This window comes from Acomys minous (genome assembly GCF_964271855.1).
Source record: "Acomys minous genome assembly, chromosome: 17".
Taxonomy (NCBI): Eukaryota; Metazoa; Chordata; class Mammalia; order Rodentia; family Muridae; genus Acomys; species Acomys minous.
The window spans coordinates 27,012,555-27,031,970 of record NC_140500.1 but is presented as its reverse complement, the minus strand read 5'-3'; the positions used below and the strand labels follow the sequence as shown (position 1 = coordinate 27,031,970).

Sequence of the window (19,416 nt, the reverse complement as noted above, 5' to 3'; positions counted from 1 at the left end):
AAAACAACAAAACCAACACCATGACAGGAGTTAGCACACATCTGTGATGGCTAATCTTGGCTGGCAACATGGCCACATCTGGAAGTAGCTGGGAAGCAAGAGGAGCTACCATAAATCTGAATCCCACCACACCTTCTGGTGGCAGCCTACATGAAAGGGCATGCAAGAAAGAAACTGCCTTTTGCCTGCTTGCCCTCACTCTCACAGAGAAGTTTGTGTGTCCTGTTGCTGCAGCCAGCATTAAATCCAACTTCCCCAGGAATCCAAAGCAGACTAGACAAGTAGCTCTCCAGGAACTCTCCAGAACGACTGGGACTGCAGAGACATCTAGCCTCAGAGACAGAACAACTACCAGAGTCCCAATGCTTCCTCAGGAGAGCCATTGCTGGACTAGCCATCTCCACAGCCTGTAAGCCTGCCTAATACATCAGCTTAACACACGCATTAGTTCTCTCAGCTCTGCACCTTTACATTGTTTGTTTGTTTGTTTTTTGCTTTGGTTTTCAAGACAGGGTTTCTCTGTGTTGCCCTGGCTGTCCTGGAACTTACTCTGTAGACCAGGCTGGCCTGGAACTCACGGTGATCTCTGCCTGCATCTGCTTCCCAAATGCTGGGATTAAAGGTGTGCGCCACCACTGCCCGGCCGGTTCTGCTCCTGTAAAAAACATCTTCCAGTGGGGCATGGTGATGCACGCCTTTAATCCCAGCACTTGGGAGGCAGAGGCAAGCAGATGGCTGTGAGTTCGAGGCCAGCCTGGTCTACAAAGTGAGACTAGGATAGTCAAGGCTACACAGAGAAATCCTGTCTCGAAAAACCAAAACCAAAACAAAACAAAAAAAATCTTCCAATAGTAACTCTTAATACCAACAGTCTCCATTCCCTAAAATGAACAGACTGGATAACAAGACAGGATCGTCTTTCTTACCACCTACAGACACCATCTTACGGAACAAGGATAAAAAAGTTTATTCCAGGTGGGTTCAGTAGCATGCCTATAATCCCAATACTTGGAAGGTAGAGGCAGGCGGATCTCTGTGAGTTCAAGGCCAGCCTGGTCTACAAAGTGAGTCCAGGACAGCCAAGGCTACACAGAGAAATACTGGAGTTAAATGATTTCAGAAGCCAAATAGACCTAATAGACCGCTGCAGAACATTCCAGAGACACAGTAAAGCGACATTCTTCTCCAAAGCTGATTACATATTAGGTTACAAAGCAAAGCTCTGTTAATATACAAATACTGAAATGATAGCCTTCATTCTATCAGACAACAATGGAATAAAGCTAGGCATCAATAACAATAAAAATACAGAAAGAACACCAGCTCATGGGAGCTAATCAACACACCACTGAATGGTGACTGGGTCAAGTAAGACAAACAGGATTTTTAAAATTCTTAAAACTGAGTGTAACTGAAAATGCAGCATGTGTTGTAACAGAATTTTCTTAAACTGGGTCATCAAACTAAATGTACTAAATACACTTCAACCATGAACTAACCAGTACACTAAAGATCTAAGGTGATTTATAAATGTGGCTATTTATTTTACACTCTATTTTTAAAATGACAACTTGATATTTTCCTTACTGAGGGACATTTGGATTATCTCCAACCTTAAGATATGATACTAAAATACATATTAAAATGCACACATGTAACATAGTTAGACGGATATGCAAAACATATCCCTAACATACATTATTATTTATGTACATTTGTAACACACTATACAAATGTCTTTAACATACGTATGCACGGGCTTGTACATCATGTTTCCCACTCCAGAAGGATCCAATCCAGGCATGGAGCCATTTGCTGTTAGGTTAGGGTGTATCTCAAACCAGGACACATACTGCTAAACTACCTGCCAAGAGTATTTACTATTTTCACTTGTTCACAGTGCACGAGAATGCCTTTACTTTTGCCAATCCTGGTTATTTTTAATAAAATATTTAATTAATATAATGGAAAAATAGGTCCTTTTATGTTTTCCTGACAACCACACAAGGCTGAATATGTTCAATTATGCACAGCATTTATTTAATAATGAATAGTAACCCAAATTAGAATTGGTTTTATAGGACAGCAGCAACTACGCAATGTTAAATATTGCCATGCTCTCACCTCTCGTGTCCTTCGCGCCCCTTCATAGGAGACTGCTGGTTACCAGCTTTTCCACTCTGTTGATTTAATCCATTACCATCACTGTCAGCGGCCCCATTGTCTAGATTTCCTGATACTTCTGCTTCATTGTTTTTGCACTTTCTTTTCTCTTCAGCCTTTGATGAAAAGTTGACAGAAAGATACCTGTTTATCAAATAAAAGACCCTTTTTGTTGGGGTGGGAGGGGGTGGGGTAGGAGGTGCTGAGGAGATGGCTCCACGGTTAAGAGGCCTGATTTGGTTCCCAGCACACATGTGGCGGCTCACACCCATCTGTAAGTCTTGCTCCAGGGGATCCGGTGTAGGCACGAGGCATGCACTTAGTGCACATCTGTACATGCAGGCCAGACATGCCCACAAGTAAAATAAAAATAAATCTTAAAAAAATAAATACCATTACTCAATGGAAAGGAAATTGTTCTTTTTAAAAAGTTCTTAGTTTTCATTGATTTTTATCACTTGACAGTGTAACTGTGGTTTAGGTTTGACACTCAAGGCCCATGCATACTGAGATAGAGGAATGATATAAAGAATTTTATTCTCAGGAGATCTTTCTGTAAGGGTATATATTTTTTAAAGAACTTTATTTTTAAGTAATCACAGCAACACATAAAGAAAAATTAGACAACGATTGAAATTTCACCAGTAAAAATGTTTTAGTTATTTCTAAATCACTGGACTATCACTAAGAAGTAGAAAACTAATTTCTGTCAGTCTAAGATAGGATGTTGTGAACCAGCAGACTTCAGGTGTCTGTTGTTAGTCTGCACTACACACTTACTAAAAACAAATTAGAGGGTTGTTGTTTTGTTTTCAGTGTTGCAAAGGCTTAGCTCATCAGACATTAAAGAGTACGTAAGTCCTTTTTCTAAAGATCCCTAAATGTAGAGGAGGCAAACTTTATTAAGTGCCGAAGTCAATAAACACCAGTTAGAAAGATGAGCAGTCATAAACTACAGCAGCGCATTTGCTTCTGCTAAGTCCAGTTCTAATACCATCTTCTAATACCATCTCCTATTGATAAAGATGGTGGATGAAAACATTTAGAGTATTTACCAGTTTCTGATGATGAAATAGTTGGAAAGCTAATGCACACACCCCAATACCACAGGCCTCGTTCCAGAGTTACTATTGAGGTTATTTTATGGGCTTGTTTCCAGAACAGTTTAAGATTATTTTGGGGGGTGCTGAGGGCTGAGTGAACGACGCATGTGTGTGAACACACCTGTGCTGCATGAATGCACACATGTGTGTGGTCCTTAGGCTAGAGGAAAATGCTGCGTCTCCTGCTCTAGTACTCTGCCTTGATTCCACTGACACAGGCCTTTCCCTGAAGCTGAAGCTTGTCATTTTGGTGCTAGCTACTGAGCTCCCAGAATCTTCTCTCTCTGCCCCTCAGTGCAGAAGTATGGCTCAGTGATTAAGAGCACAGAGACCTGAGTTTGGGTCTTAGCACTCCACTGAGGTCATAACTGCTTCTAAATCCAGCTCCAAGGGATTTAGCTCTCTTCTGGCCTCTGCAGGCACCTGCACACATATACATGTAATTTAAAATAAATCCCAGCACTCAGGAGGCAGAGGCAGGCAGATCTCTGAGTTGCAGGCCAGCCTGGTCTACAGAGGCTACAGGTCCAGGAAAGCCAAGGCTACACAGAGAAACCCTGTCTCAAAAAACCAAAATAATAATAAGGATGATGATGATGATGATGATGATGATGATGATGATGCCTGTTTTACTGCCCCTAAAAGGCTAGTGTGAATGACACATCCAGCATGTCACACTACAGCCGAGCGCATGTGAAGCAGGAACTGAGCTTTCACGTACCTTCTTCTGGCCGTCTTCACTGCCACCGAGTCTTTGCTGATCTTCTTTTGACACAATTTCTAGGTCTGGCTCTGCAGTCAAATGCACATATTCAGTTAAAATAAACATCTTTGCTAGATAAAATCTTTATAAACACAGAAAATCATAATTTGTTTTTTCATCCAAGAGTTTAAGTCAAGTTTAGTCATTAGTTACAAAGCTAAATACTTCCTACCTTAGGAAATACTCCTAGTTATCCAAAACTTCAACAAATCATTCAGAGACACTATCTGGAACCAAAACCATTACATATAAAAACCCCAATGACTCATGCACAAATTCACTCAATGTAAATACATACCAAGAGGGGCATAAAATACCAGAGACACATACACTCACAGTGCCCACAATCCCGGCTCCCAGCAGTGACTCTGGCTTCTGAAATGGCTGTTACACTTATGACCTTTATCACTGAGCACTGGATTACATCAGAAATTCTTCCACTCACGATTATTCAAGACTCAAGTCTCCTCTCTGAAGCTTTGAGCACAGCTACTTTTCTGTTGATTAACAGGTGCTGCTTTCCTCGGGCTGTCTTAGCAATCTTCCCACCACATCTTTACCATGTGAGCTGCATTTCCCCCCTTACATGTATGTTCTTTTTGCTCCTGTACTAGACAGGACAAATTTTTTTTTTTAATGTGGCAAGCCTCATCTCTTTATTAAGCTTTATATTGTGACAAAACTATCTGACAGAAACAATGTAAGGGAGGAAGGTTTGGTTTTGCCTCATGGTTGGAGGTACAGACACGTGTGGTAGGGTGGTATGGCGCCTGACTCCACCACAGCAGGAATACATGGTGGACAGGTATATTGCGTTGGAAATCAGAAGGCAGAGAAGAGGAAAAGATGTGCTGCTGCTAACACTGAATGCCTGTTCCTGCACCCAGTGACCTACTTTCTCCAACCAGGCCCCATCTCCAGAAGGTTTCCACAACCTCTCAAAACAGTGCCACCAGTTGGGAATCACTAGGTCTTCAAACATGTGTCCCAGGAAGACATTTCAATATTTAATCCATAACAACATTCACAATACAAAAACTGACTCCATGAACCTCCTAGACAGGACAATTTTTTAAAAACCACCTACATATGAAGATTTTGTTTCTTTTCCTTGAGAGCCAGTTCTTGAGTTCCTACCAAGTGCTAGGTTTTAGGGTCAAAGGCATTTAATGAAAGGTGTCGGAGGTGGCTTTTCTAAAGGTAAACCACTAGGTATGCTGCCAGCTAAAAACATCCTAATAGAGACATATATATATATATATATATATATATATATATATATATATATATATATGAGGCTTGAGAGAGGACTTGGGATAGTTTTTGCTGCACTTTGATAGGCATTCCTAGAGAGAACTGCTCCAGGGAAGGCTTCAAGGCTTTGGGCTCCAGCTGAGGCTCTGGGTCTCAGCTGCTGTTCCAGGTTCCAGCAGCAACCTTGGTTGAATAGCTGGTTTTGCTGAGGGCCTGCTGACTATGCCAGGAGAATCGTTCCTTGGAATTAATATCCTTAAGGTTTCATTATTGTATTCTTTAATATCTTTTTCCTATTGTTTGGGTCAGTCGGGTTGTAAGTGAGGTACGCTCTGTTAGTGAGTTCACAATAAAGTATAATTTAGAAAATTGAGCCAACAAAAAGGATGTTTCTTTTTTCCTTTATAAGCACAATGGCCAGACTTAAGCTTTCTTTCTTTTCTTTTTTTAAAGATTTATTTATTTATTATGTATACAGTGCTATGCCTGCATGTACATCTGCAGGCCAGAAGAGGGCATCAGATCACTTTATAGATTGTTGTGAGCCACCATGTGGTTGCTGGGACCTTTGGAAGAGCAGTCAGTGCTCTTAACCTCTGAGCCATCTCTCCAGCCCAGACTTAAGCTTTCTAAGACAAGAAATCATGTGTGTGTGTGTGTGTGTGTGTGTGTGTGTGTGTGTGTGTGTGAGATGAAACTGTAAATCCCTTAGTTATTCAGCATATATGTACTTGATATGCATCTAAGATGGGGTTTTAACTATAATCTGAAAATCCCCAGACTTCAGAATTGGTTCAAGGGTCCAAGAGATCAAATCATATGAAACAATATCTGTCATTTTCATTCTCATTTTCTTATAAGTGTACAGTGGAGTATATTAGAGATGTGACAAGTCATAAAGCAATTATTCTACTGATTAATGGGCCACAGTTCTAGTGGCTAACAGGCTATATAATTATGCATTCTTGTGCTGGAATCTTTCACATTTAATTTCTAATAGAGTAAATATTAATACATAATGCATTTAAACAAAAGCTTTATAAACTCTGTAACTTGTGATATTATAAAAGGACCCTAGGGCCAACCTTTTAGAATCACTATTTTTGAGTAACTTTGTTTTTTAACCAAACTCATTTAGGAATGATCACTTACTTTCTTCAGTTTTGAATAATATCTCTCTCTCTCTCTCTCTCTCTCTCTCTCTCTCTCTCTCTCTCTCACACACACACACACACACACACACACACACACACACACACACCACAATTGGCTAATCCAAACATTTGACTTAAGATCATCAGTATAATACCGGCAAGGTAAAATGAATTAAAGTTCAAATACTATTGATATGTTAAGAGATAAAGCTTTATTCTCAGCAAACACCAGCATTCTAGCAAGCATATTTTTCAGGAGACAGGAACCCCCTACACTGTTGAGGCCAGTCCCAACCTCCACAGTTCAAATGAACCTCTTGCCACAGCTTTCTAAGTAGCCAGGACCACAGGGGTGTGTTCAACTCTCCAGCAAACATTTTCAAAGTTTGGGAAAATAAGCCTCATGGTTAACCTTTATAAATCCCTAGAGAGGATTGGGATTCTTAACTGTAAACAACAAGGTTCTGAAATATTACAGTAGAGTTGAAGCTTACACTTAAAAATCTTTTTTATTCTTGTGAGTACACTTAAAACCAGACAGACGATGGCAAGTATGGGCCTGTGAGAAAAGAAAGAAGCTACCTCCACAGTGTCTGGTTATGGCCCTAGTCAGCTAAGAAACAAGGTGTCAAGTGCAATTAACACTTGCCTTAGACTAGTGGCTCCCAATCTGTGGGCCGTGACCCCTTTCACAGGGGTCACATATCAGATATTTACAGTATACCTGATAACAGTAGCAATGAAGTAATTTTATGGTTGGGGGTCACCATAACATAAGGAACCTTATTAAAAAGCTGTATTAAAGCATTAGGAAGTTGAGAACTACCATTTTAGAGACTTCTCTATTCTCAGCTGTAAACCTACAGATTTCTTAGGGCTCGGAACTGAAACCTCATTTACACTGAAATCTAGAACCTCTTGCATGGCCTTGGCTTTACCGTATCAGATCATAATCTCATTCAAGGGACTGATGGAGATACTGTATAATCTCATTTATCAGCATGAGAGAAAGATGAAAGAAAAACCCAAGGTTTCTAAACAACCCTTTGAGATGTAACTAGAGGCACCAAAGCGGAACATGTGGCTAATGACTGCACACTCCGGCCCTCCTGAGAAGCCCACAGCTGCACGCTGGCATGTCTTCGTTTTTCCCTGAGTGTCTCTACTAACTCCTCTGCCTAGAAGCCCCGTTACAAAGACCTTTTAGTAAACCGGCATACCCATGCTCAGGTACACTTTTGTTCATTTCTGAAGTGTCTACTCTCTACTTAAAGTAAAAACATCAATTCTGCTTCATCCTGGCTAGTCCTAAAGCTCTTTTCTAGTTCAAAGCACAAATCCAGAGTTTGACTGAGTTGAAACCCCCTCATGATTAGGGCAGCTCCTCCAGTTCCCACGGGTGACAGTGTGGAAGTGTGTTCCCACGGGTGACAGTGTGGAAGTGTGTTCCTGTTTCCTTACCACTGGCAGACACCAATGCCAACGGTGCATTGTTTATTTCAAATATTTCCAACAAACCGGGAGTAAAAAATGTTTAGGAATCAGAAGACTGAACATTTTCAATATGTAATGTACCTTCCCCTAGACTACTATACAACTTACCTGATTTGACTGTTTGTGCGTCCTTCATTCCTACTATTTTGTTCAGAACAGGATCCATCCTTTTGATGGTAGGCTGGATGGGTGTGAAAATAGTATTTAACAAATGCATATTCCATATAAAACATTGTTGAAACTCACGATGAAATAGTAATATACCTCCATGACTGGATATTTCCTGTGGGCCTCTAAAAAGCAAAAGAAAAATGTAAAATTAATTATACACAAATACAGTAAGCCAACCGTCTATGTATGCAGTAACTGTGGAGCTGAACGCTCAATGCTACGTTTGAAAGTGATCAGCTCTGCTATCCTCGCCTCAGGCCACCCACACATCAGACAGCTACTCAATAAAGAACAATAGAGTGAGTGACAAAACATGCAGTTAGGACTCAAAGTGAGGTGTTTCCAACGACTGGGATGACAATACAAATGCCGTGTATTTGCCACTGTGAACATGCAGATGAGCAGACAGAAACACGACTGTTAGTTAGAGGGACAAGTTATTGGCTGTGAAGACACATCTCAGAGGCAATGGCAAAGCACACCGGAATGGCTTATTACATTATCCTACAAGCATTTATCATGTTCTTCAATTTGTCTCATGATTTACAAGGTGGAATAATAATAGTTCAGCTGAATGTACAATCTTCTCACCAGAGAAGATTTTCTCAATTGATTTGATTGGATATACACTTGTAGAATAATAGTTAAAAAAAAATACAGGGTTTTTTTTTCCATACCCATGTGGGCTACTGGAATGCCTACGTTTCTTGACTCCTCTAGTTTAGCCATCTTAAAGTTTCTTGATCCACTCATACAAGAAGGTATATAAGGCACATCTAAGAAATAATGTACATGTTTTTAATATTAAGTGATTACCAAAAAGGAAAAAGTAAACTAGGTTGTCAGATATTAGAATCATAGATATTAAGAAATTTTTATTTCAAAATCAGTTTAATATTTACTTAAAGTAACAAGAAACAAATCATAGTGCTTTGCTTTAAAATCAGTTTGGTTTAACTATGCCAGTCTTGAGTAGATTTTCATGAAACAACTACTTCATCAGAAAATTAGCTACCTTAAAAGACAGCAAAGGTTTCCATAGTTACTTAATCTAATGTAAAGAATGTATTAATGAGACCTAGGTCTGGGTGGCTGTAGTAAACCAATTTCTAACACCATTTCCAAATCCAGTAACAGCTGAGGAGCAGCAGTGCAGCATGACTACAGACGGACTGCGTAAGCATCCCCTTCTGTCAGCTCAGGCAGCGCCGGCTCCCCTCCCTCCTCCTTTCCTCAAAATAGTTACTTTTCATTTCAAAAGTGATCTCGGGGCCCTCACAGAGCTGGCTTTCACTTTATGTTTATTCCCATAACTTCTTTCCTTTATACTCAGCACTACCTCTGAATTATAATTCCTGTTTCTCCATCCTTCTGAACTTCCTAACTGGAAGCATGCTCAGTCTGTATTTTAACTCCCAGATATTCAAAATACAATATCCACATTTCCTGTGTTTCATATACAACTTCTTGGGTTTTATTTAGAATATAATGAGAAATGTTTTCTAATTATGTAAAACCAAAATGACTAAAGGAGGGCTGAAGAGATGGTTCAGAGGTTAAGGCACTGACTACTCCTCCAGAGGTCCTGAGTTCAATCTTCAGCAACCACATAGTGGCTCACAACCACTGTGATCTGGTGCCCTCTTCTGGCCTGCAGGTGTACTTGAAGGCAGAGCATTGTATACATAATAAATAAATAAATCTTAAAAAAGAAAAAGACTAAAGGAGGTATCAGTAAGAAAAGGGGGTATGCTAGGCAGTGGTGGCGCACACCTTCAATCCCAGCACATGGGAGGCAGAGGCAGGTGGATCGCTGGGATAGTCAAGGCTACACAGAGAGACCTTGTCTTGAAAACAAAACAAAAGAAAGAAACAAAGAAAGAAACAAAGAAAGAAAGAAAGAAAGAAGGAAAGAAAGAAAAGGGCATATAACAGTTATAGATATAAAATTTATTTTGGGTAAAGAAGGTTAAAGAAAAAAATGCTTTAAATGTGAGAAGATTTCATGTGATAAAACAAGATACTGGCCAAAAGTAAATAATTTTTTGAAAAGGAAAACAGATGATAAACAACTAGAAGCTGAAGACTGTCCTTAAAACAGTTGTGAAAAGTTAGCACTCAGAAGTATGTGATGGCTAGAACAATTAAGTTGGCTATAATTAAAAGTTATTAAAAATTCCCAAGACCAGGACTGGAGAGATGGCTCAGCAGGTCAGAGCACTGGCTGCTCTTCCAGAGGACCTGGGTTCAATTGCGGGGACCGACATGACAGCTCACAACTGTCTCTAACTCCAGTTCCAGGAGATCCGACACTCTCACACAGACATTTAGACCCATCTTTTTTAAAATTAGAACTAGTCAACACATATGATGTTAGGTCTCTGGATTCAAACTGGCCATAAGAAAAGACAAAATAATAAATAATTTCAAAACTTCAAACAAAACATTTTACAGAGTACAAATGACTATGGGTACAAGTGAAGAGAAGCCAGTGTAGCTCGTCAAAGGGTGGGGGTGGGGGTTGTTGTTGTTATTATTATTATTTAAAAGGTGGTATTATTATTATTATTATTATTATTATTATTATTATTATTATTATTATTATTATTATTATTATAAAAAATGCCTATTTCCTTTACCCCCAGCCTTTACTATTTTAGTCTATACTCTGTTTTTGATTTCTTTAACTTTAGGGATAATATTCTTCATATATCATATGGGTGTGTTTTTTAAGATATAGAGGGAAAATTAATAAAGAAATCAAACACAGATCAGAATGGCTAGCCGACCTGGTATGATGCAGGGTTTCTATGGCTCTACCCGCTAATCTCCTGAAGAGGCTTCCCTGATACTCAGCCTCACCTTTATCAGATCCTAGGAGCGAGTCTTCCCAGGACCACAGCACAGAAAAGCATAACTGACTTTTGAATGTAGAAAATGAGATGCTTGGCCAACTGAGACAACTGTGAACTAATATTCTCAGAAGAAAAAAAAGCTACATTTGTGACAAAGACTCTGGTAGCTGAAAGAGAACTGTGATTGTAGGGAGGTGGAAAGCTACTCCGAACCAAGTTATCTTGTGTTAGCTTCGGCACTCTTAATAGCCATCCAAGTCTCACCTCAGGATCTGACCCTGGTCTTCGGTCAACACAGGAAAGTATGAATTGAAGTTTATAGGGGGAAAAGCCACACCTATGTTAAACATTCTGCAAGGCTGATGAAAAGCTCAGTGACTACAGAGAGCCGGAATGATGTAGGTCCATCCAGAGCCGCATCATTTTGAGCTACCTCTAGCGCCAAACAGCCAGCTGTTTATTGTCCGTCTCTGTATTCAGCCCGCCATCCCTGTGATTAACAAGGATGCTCCCTTTGGAACATGTAGACTTCTCAGCTCTCACCAGCTCCAAGGCTAAGAACCTTGTTAGACATCATCTGATGCCTGGAGCAGAGACTTCACTGCTTCTCTGTGACCCAGTCCTCTAATGTCCACACACATTTATTATGATGGGGGGGGGGTTCCGTGTGTGTGTGTGTGTGTGTGTGTGTGTGTGTGTGTGTGTGTGTGTGTGTGAGATGGGGGGCGTTCTTGGTGGTTTTTTGAGACAGCATCTCTCACTGGCCTTGTACTAGTCAGGGAGGCTAGGCTGGTCAGTGACTCCTAGTGATGGCTGTCTTTGCCTCCCAGTCCTGGATTACAAGTAAATGCCACCTGGTTTTGTTTTTTCCTTTTGGGTGGGTAATTTCATTAATTTGGGTGGGTTCCAGGGAAATTAAATGCAGGTCTTCACCCTTGAACAGCAAACACAGAAACAGAGCCAGCTTCCACCATGTATTTTAAAAGCATGTTAATTTATTATTGTTTTGTTCTGTTGGCATAAAAACTCCATAAAACTGTTCCTACACTAGAACATGAATACATCATCAATAGTCCTACTTGGCTCCAGAATAATGCTCTACCTCTTTGGAGGTGAAGGTTGTATTTTGTTTTGAGCCAGCAATTGATTCGTTAAAGTTAGAGAAAGTTCTCCGTAATGAGGCTAACTCAAATTCCTATTGCTCAATGCACTTTAGAAACAAACCTCAGGTTCCTGTCATCACTGAGAAAGGGCAGAGCCCATCCTCCTGTTGGATTTTTTGTCAGGACATGTCTTTCCTGAGCTCTCTCACTCTTCTTTCTATTGTTTTGGACTATGGGAAATTTCTCTGTGAAACAGCAACATTTTAAAGGACAAGGAGTATATATATATATATGTTTGCATGTACCTAGGGCTACAGTGTAACAGTTCACACAGCTCATGCGTTACTCTCAGCCCCCAGCTGGCGGCGCTGTTTCTGAAGGTTGTAAAGGCTTAAGGAGGTGGAGCTTTGCTAGAGGGTTTTAATAACTTCTTCCGGCCCATTCTCTACTTCCTAACTTCAGACACTATGATACCAGCTATCTGCACTCTTCCACCATGCCACTGTAGCCTTTCAGAAGCTGTAAATCCACATAATCCCTAAGCTGTCTCATGTCAGTCATTTGGTCAGGTGACAAGAAAGCAACTAATCCGCGGTGCATGTTTGTCTATGGGAAACGGCAACAGCTCTGCACAGGAAGGCCCTCTGACTCAGGTCTTCTCAACAGCCAGAAAGGAGTGAGGGGACTCTGCGCCTCCCGCCTTTGGTACTAAAGCTTCCTTCCTCTCTTTCCCGTGTCTCTGCTGCGCTCTCCTAATCTATAGAATCTGCACTTTCCCAACCAGCACGCTACGCTCTTCCTGCCCTTCACCTGTCTTCTGCACCCTCCGTCATTCTAATCTTTAGGGCCCTTTCCCCCAAGCTTCAGACAGCTTCAAATGAACAAATACAGTGTCCTGTGGCTGTCAGGAACTCCCAGTTCTCGGCTGCGGAACCCTGTAATTCACGCACAACTTAGCACTGCTTACTTCTCCTCACTACAAGCTTAGTACTTGTCCTCAGCTGAAACCATACTACATTCTACACAGACGTTTGTCATATATTCCAAATGGACATCTGTCAAACGACTTTTTAAAAAGAGACCGGTTCTTACCTTCTATTTGTCCAAGTACTCTATTTCCTCCTGTCTGATCTGCAGCCCCAGATAAGTGACCCAGACCTTTCAGTGAAACACTCTCAGAGACACTCTGTGGAAGCAGATATCACGATGAGTCACATAAGGATCTAGTAGCTTTCTAAGATGATATTTCAATTTCCTATTTAGACACTGCTAGAAAAATAAGACAAACACGCACTGAAAAAAACAAAACATGTCAATAAGGAAGAGCCATGCTCTCTAGATCAAGCCCATCTGTGTTTATGGACTGTGAAGGCAAGCATGGAAGGCCAGAGGGAGGCATTCATGAAAAAGAGTATTTACTTCCATGCTTCAGCAAGCCACTAAGCTCAGACACTCAGCGCTGCTTCCCAGTCTTCATGCAGTGGAAGAGGACAACTGAAACACAGGCGTCTTAAGAAATTCCTGTGCTCACTTGCTTTAATACAGCATGAAACATTTAAGCTATGCCCAATGACAGAACTTTACAGTCAGAATAGGAAACCTGGCATGTATATAAGAAACTTCAGAGTGTCACACTGATTACACAGAACACTGTACAAGTTACTATATTTAATAAGCTAAGGCTTAGAAAAATCAAGTCTTTGGTGTAAATTTTTTACTGCTGGCAAAAATGGTTGAATAAAATGATAAAGAAACCCCTTTCTGTTTGTATAAATAAAAGCCCACAAAGATCAAATGTAGAATGTGATCCCTTCCAATCAAAAAAAGAACTTACAAAATATGCAATCAGTTTTGGCAAGAAAGGATGTAAAATGTTTAAGTGTTTAAAATGTGCTAAGGAATTACTTTGCATATAGTATATTATACACACACACACACACACACACACATATATATATATAAATGATATTCAATCTTGTGTTTCTGAATCATCTCAGGACATTTAGACTCTGCAAAATGATGAACAAATGTTGACACGCTGTTCTTTGGAATGTTCTCGACTCTCACGGGCTGGCTGCTGCTTCTGCTCTTTAGGTGGAGTTTAAATGCCATTCTCAGAAAGAAACCTAATAACGCCACCTCTGCTTCGTCTGACATCCACACTCCCTCCTGCTTCCTCAGCTGAAGCAGCCAGACTGACTTACAGTAAGATGTTTGGTCCCCTCTTCTAGCAGTGCACTAGCGCTGAGCCCTCATTTGTAACAGTCGCTATCTAGCTGCCTCAGACAGCGTTTAGGATCCCACTGAATCACTACAATCTTCTGGGTTGTCTCCATTGATGCTTCACTGAGACTTACCACATCCAACCTGAGAAAGCTGTCTGCCCCTTCCACCTTCCCACTCTTTGCTTGACACTACTTCTCTGCCCTCAAGTATGAAACTGCTCCTCAGTGTTCATTTCATTTTGAAGAAATGCTGCTCCATATTTGTAGACCCATTTTGTACCTCACAACATGTTTTTATCTCCTCACCAAACATGTACATCACATATCTTCATGGGACAACAAAGTCACTGATGTTCATACAGGTTAATTTCCTCCCAAATTCTGTAAGTATTAAATCCCAGGACCAAGCATGAGCATGTCTTTTGCCTGTATGCACAGCTGCTACACTTACAAGCCGTCCCCAACTCTGCCTGTGGTACTGTCATTAAAACAAATAATCATTATGGATGAATGGATCCTACACGGGTCACTTGTGAAAATGATTTACATCTTTGAAGAATAAATTAAGTTAAAACAAATTTAAATAAAACTGCTACAGCTCCACAAAGTTACATCATTCTTTTCTTCTAATATTTCCCTCGCAGGGTTATGCTTCACAATCCATAGAGAATGACGCTTCCAAGTCTCACTTGATATCTTCTCAGGCTTCAGGAGTAAAAAATTACAGTTTGCCAGGCAGTGGTGGTGCACGCCTTTAATCCCAGCACTTGGGAGGCAGAGGCAGGAGGATCTCTGTGAGTTTGAGGCCAGCCTGGTCTACTGAGAGAGTTCCAGGACAGCCAAGGCTACACAGAGAAACCCTGTCTCAAAAATCTAAAAACCAAAACTAACCGAACAAAAGGTACTGTTCATACTTTCCCTTGAATCCCATCAGAATTGCACACACCCATATCTATCACAGAATCTTCTGGGTCACAGGTTGAAATGACTTTTTAATTATTACTTAAAACTTAACCCAAAGTGGTTCCTCTGACTTCTACATCTTTAGAAGAATCATACAAATTAACAAATTATGCTAAGAGCAGCCCTTGATATATAACTATTATTTACAGGGTGAAAATGTGAGGAAACAGTCCCTCAAAGGCACATGCAGCTGAGAAAGTAAGTAATTCCATTTATGCTCTGTCCATACCTCAGAGTCCCACGGTGAGTCTTCATCTTCGTCTTCTCCTAATCCTAACGCAGACATCATTTCTGTAAAATGCAGTCACAAATACATTAACAAGAATGCGTATTACTGGATTTTTAAATGCCTGCATGTTTATCTACATTCACAAAATTACAAAAAACACAGTGGCAAAAAGGTGTTTTGGTAGGTTTCAACAGTTTCAGAAGAATTGACAGCAGTGAGAAAGAGTAACAAATTATTTAGAAGAAACAGATTCTGTTTTTGGATCTAGACCTTCATCTTCCAGAGCAGTATTAAAGCATGGAAAATGTTTGCTAGTATTCACTAACTCACCACTTTTATTATTTTTGTGCCAACCATCAGCACAGGTTAAATTGTTGTGATTTTGTTGCTCTTGTGAAACACTTTCAATAATATCAGTACCATTTTCGTCTCTTCCAATTGCTGCCTCAGCTGCTCCTTCCTAGGGGAGGGAAAACACCAGCTTCAGTGTTTCAGCGCAGTTTGAAGGGTGCTAGTTACTGCCTAGGATCACAGTCGGTAAGATAAGGTCAATGCCTCAGTCTGAGATGGACAGAGAACCTGGAGCGCAGACCTGGAAAGGCATTCACATGGGGCTGGAAAGACAGCGGGTAAGGGAGGGCACTTGCTGTTTTCAGAGGACACAGCTGTAATTCTCAGCACCCAAAGGGCAGCTCAGAACCATATGTATGTAATTCTAGTTCAGATGCATCTGATGCCTCTGGCCTACATGCACACATACATGCATACGGCAGAAATTGAACATGACCCAATATTTACATGAGAGAAAGGGCCTCTCTTCCTGGGTTGGGGGACCTAATCAAAATGGATTTTTTAGTTTTAAAGATAAGAGAATCTACATACCACTGGGTCAGGTGACCGACAGGATGGAGAGGGGGTCTGGACTTTGGCTGATGTTCCAGGTTGGATTTCAACTGCATCTTCATTTTCACTACTGGAATTACTATTGTCAAACAGGATTCGATTTCCTACTTGCTCAAAGCCACATTTTGTTTCTATTACCAAAAGCAAAACAAAACAAGACAAAAACAAAACCACAAAAATACTTACTTACTTTTAAACCAATGAGCAGCATAAGATTAGGCCATCTTTAAATGACTTACGGTTTTTCCTGGACTGCTGAGCAGCTGTCCACAGCTCTGTTAAGTTAATTTTGGGGACATTCTAGAAAAAAAAAATTGAAAATAACAAATAACAATAAAGTAAACATACTACTTGTTTTTACTATCTTATCTAATACAGTATGGCTCTGAGTCCTTCAGCCAGATTCAAATATTAAGCCCACCATTTACTAATCCACATATGTCCATTGCATGAGGCTATGTGATAGGACTATCATCAAATTTTTACTCTCCGTATACCTAGATACCTAATTATTATACAAATTTTATAATATCCTTTAGTGTATTATTTAAATGAAATAACCTAGAACAAAAATTTATCCACAATTTAGAATACTTCTGAAAACACTAGCATTTAAAGAAATTTAAAACACTTTGGACATTTCACCATGATCCGTAGTTACATGAATTGCTTCTAAAAGAGAAGCTGTGAGGGCTTATTTTCTGCAGCTCACAGGCTGAAATTGCAAACAGTGTAAGTTATTCTACCCTGCGGGCCAAAAAGCAAAATGCCAATTATTACATACACTTAGCTCTTTCTAAGAAAGAGAAGGGAAAAAGAATATATCTTATGGAGAAGAAAAAAAAAAAGACAAAGCCACACACAGGGACTGAAGAGGAAGGTGTGACTAAATATGCCAACAGTAGAGAAAAAAGCACCAATAGAAGACACTGAAGACATGTAATGTGTAGCTGAAGGAAAAGGGAAGGGAGGGATAGAAAGAGTGAAGGGGGGAGGGAAAATATTGAATGAGTTTAAACGAAGAAGAAAGGAGAAAAACCTGTCCTAATTAGGGCTATTACTGCTATGCTCAAACACCATGACCAAAGAGACTTGGGGAGGAACGGGTTTATTTGGCTTACACTTCCATGTTGCTGTTCATCACTGAAGAAAGTCAGGACAGAAACTCAAACAGGGCAGGAACCTGCCGGCTGGAGCTGATGCCGAGGCCGTGGAGAGGTGCTGCCTATGGGCTTCCTCAGCCTGCTTTCCTATAGAACCCAGGACCACCAGGCCAGGGATGGAACCAACCAGTGGGCCCCTCCCCCTCCCCCACCACTCACTAATCAAGAAAATGCTCTACAGCTGGGTCTTATGGCAGTGTTTTATTAGTTGAGGTTTCTTCCTTTCAGATGACTCTAGCTTGTGTCAAGTTGACATAAAACTAGCCAGCACAGTATTTAAGCCTAAGATTTATAACATATGAGAGCCTCAACTCATAATACACCCCTAGTAACGATCTGTAGCTACATTTTGAAGACAATCCACCTTCCCAGCCTCTCCCTCCCCAAGGAACAATCAGTCTTTGATAGTCACCAAAGAAAGGAAAAAAAAAGTAATTCAGTTAGTCATTGACTTACGAAATGTTTTTGTCTGATCAATATTTCACGTAAGAAACAATGATAGACACCACTAAATTTTAAAAACATTCAGCAAAATAAATTCAAAGCAAAACCATTATTTTCACAAAACTGCATTTTACCTTGTTATCAAAATTATAGTCATCTTCATCTGATGTGGGCCAGGAGTCAGCGGGATCGGGTGTGTCTGAAGACCTTAGAGCAACAACCAACAAAAACTGTAAGCCCTAAGTGTATAACAGAAATCTCGGACAGATCAGCTACCAACATATAAATGTTCTTGGTTGATATGACGAAAGTCTGACCTCTTCTCAAAAAGCTTTCAGCTGCCTCTTTCTGCCTCTACCTCTCCTTCTCTGAAATGCTCACGACTCATTCTTTGTTGCATATTAAACTGTAAAAGTCACTATACTGTTGGAGCCAATGAAGGATTTGGTCTCAAAAACTGCCGGTACTAACGGCGGTGCTGAAATCTCATGGACATCTGATATCACTTTTGTCTCCGGAGTGAAGAGCATCTGACAACTTAAAGCACAGGACAAGCCGTCTGCTCTTCTCTGTCTATCCTGCCCTGAGAGCAGGGGACTCAGGAATGGCAGCCTCGGTACTCAGCCTGTAAATGACCTAGTAAGACCCTACGAGCCAGGTCTGGCAGCACATGCCTACAATCACAAAGTGGCTAAGAGGGCCACAAGTGGAAGGTCTGTCTGGTTTACACAGAGTGCCGCAGGCCAGGGAGGGCTATGTAGTGAGACCTAGGGCCCTATAGCTTCCAGGATACAACTAAAACAGCATAGGGAATACCATGAAATAGTTAGGAATTTGAAAATTAAATGTAAGTATACTTAAGTACAAACTATTGCTATTGGCAATACATTTTCTAGAGATTAAAAACTATAAAAATTTAATTATTTTCCCTAAATAGGTCATGTCTTATATGAATACACATATAAACTACCAATCTCTTGAAAGCCATCATAGGCGCCCTGACCCTGTACCTTTAACTTCCCTATGAACCGCATAGACATCTTCAGTCCTATAGGACTCCATTCCCAGGTCCCTATTCTACAGGGCTCAACAGCAATTTCTTTTCTTTTCTTTTTGGGTGGGGGGGTTGAGTCAGGGTTTCTCTGTAAAGCCTTGGCTGTCCTGGACTCACTTTGTAGACCAGGCTGGCTTCGAACTCACAGCAATCTGCCTGTCTCTGCCTCTCAAGTACTGGGATTAAGGGCGTGTGCCACCACGCCCAGCTCCTCAATGGCAATTTCAACCTTAACACTTCACCTTATAAAGGCACGGATACTGAGACAGGGATGGGAAGCAGCAACTCTGTATCCTGTGAACGACGGCTCCATCCTCTGCCACCCACCGGAAGAAGCTCAAGGCTGACTAGGCTTCTGGCTAGCCCTACTGTTGC

General features: G+C 40.7%; 1 protein-coding gene across 2 annotated transcripts in view; it reads right to left on the bottom strand.

Moving 5' to 3' along the window:
- ANKRD30A (ankyrin repeat domain 30A) overlaps positions 1 to 19,416 on the bottom strand; it is a 72,562-nt gene that overhangs the window by 39,034 nt on the left and 14,112 nt on the right. The window contains exons 7-17 of one of the 2 annotated variants that reach the window (XM_084766520.1): positions 18,122 to 18,194; positions 16,620 to 16,680; positions 16,360 to 16,511; positions 15,808 to 15,937; positions 15,478 to 15,539; positions 13,153 to 13,246; positions 8,780 to 8,878; positions 8,196 to 8,224; positions 8,040 to 8,112; positions 3,988 to 4,058; positions 2,125 to 2,279 (exon numbers count right to left, since the gene is read on the bottom strand). In XM_084766520.1, coding sequence (XP_084622646.1) covers positions 2,125 to 2,279; positions 3,988 to 4,058; positions 8,040 to 8,112; positions 8,196 to 8,224; positions 8,780 to 8,878; positions 13,153 to 13,246; positions 15,478 to 15,539; positions 15,808 to 15,937; positions 16,360 to 16,511; positions 16,620 to 16,680; positions 18,122 to 18,194 — 999 coding nt within the window. The remainder of the gene's footprint in view (positions 1 to 2,124; positions 2,280 to 3,987; positions 4,059 to 8,039; positions 8,113 to 8,195; positions 8,225 to 8,779; positions 8,879 to 13,152; positions 13,247 to 15,477; positions 15,540 to 15,807; positions 15,938 to 16,359; positions 16,512 to 16,619; positions 16,681 to 18,121; positions 18,195 to 19,416) is intronic. The other variant, XM_084766521.1, reaches the window with a different exon arrangement.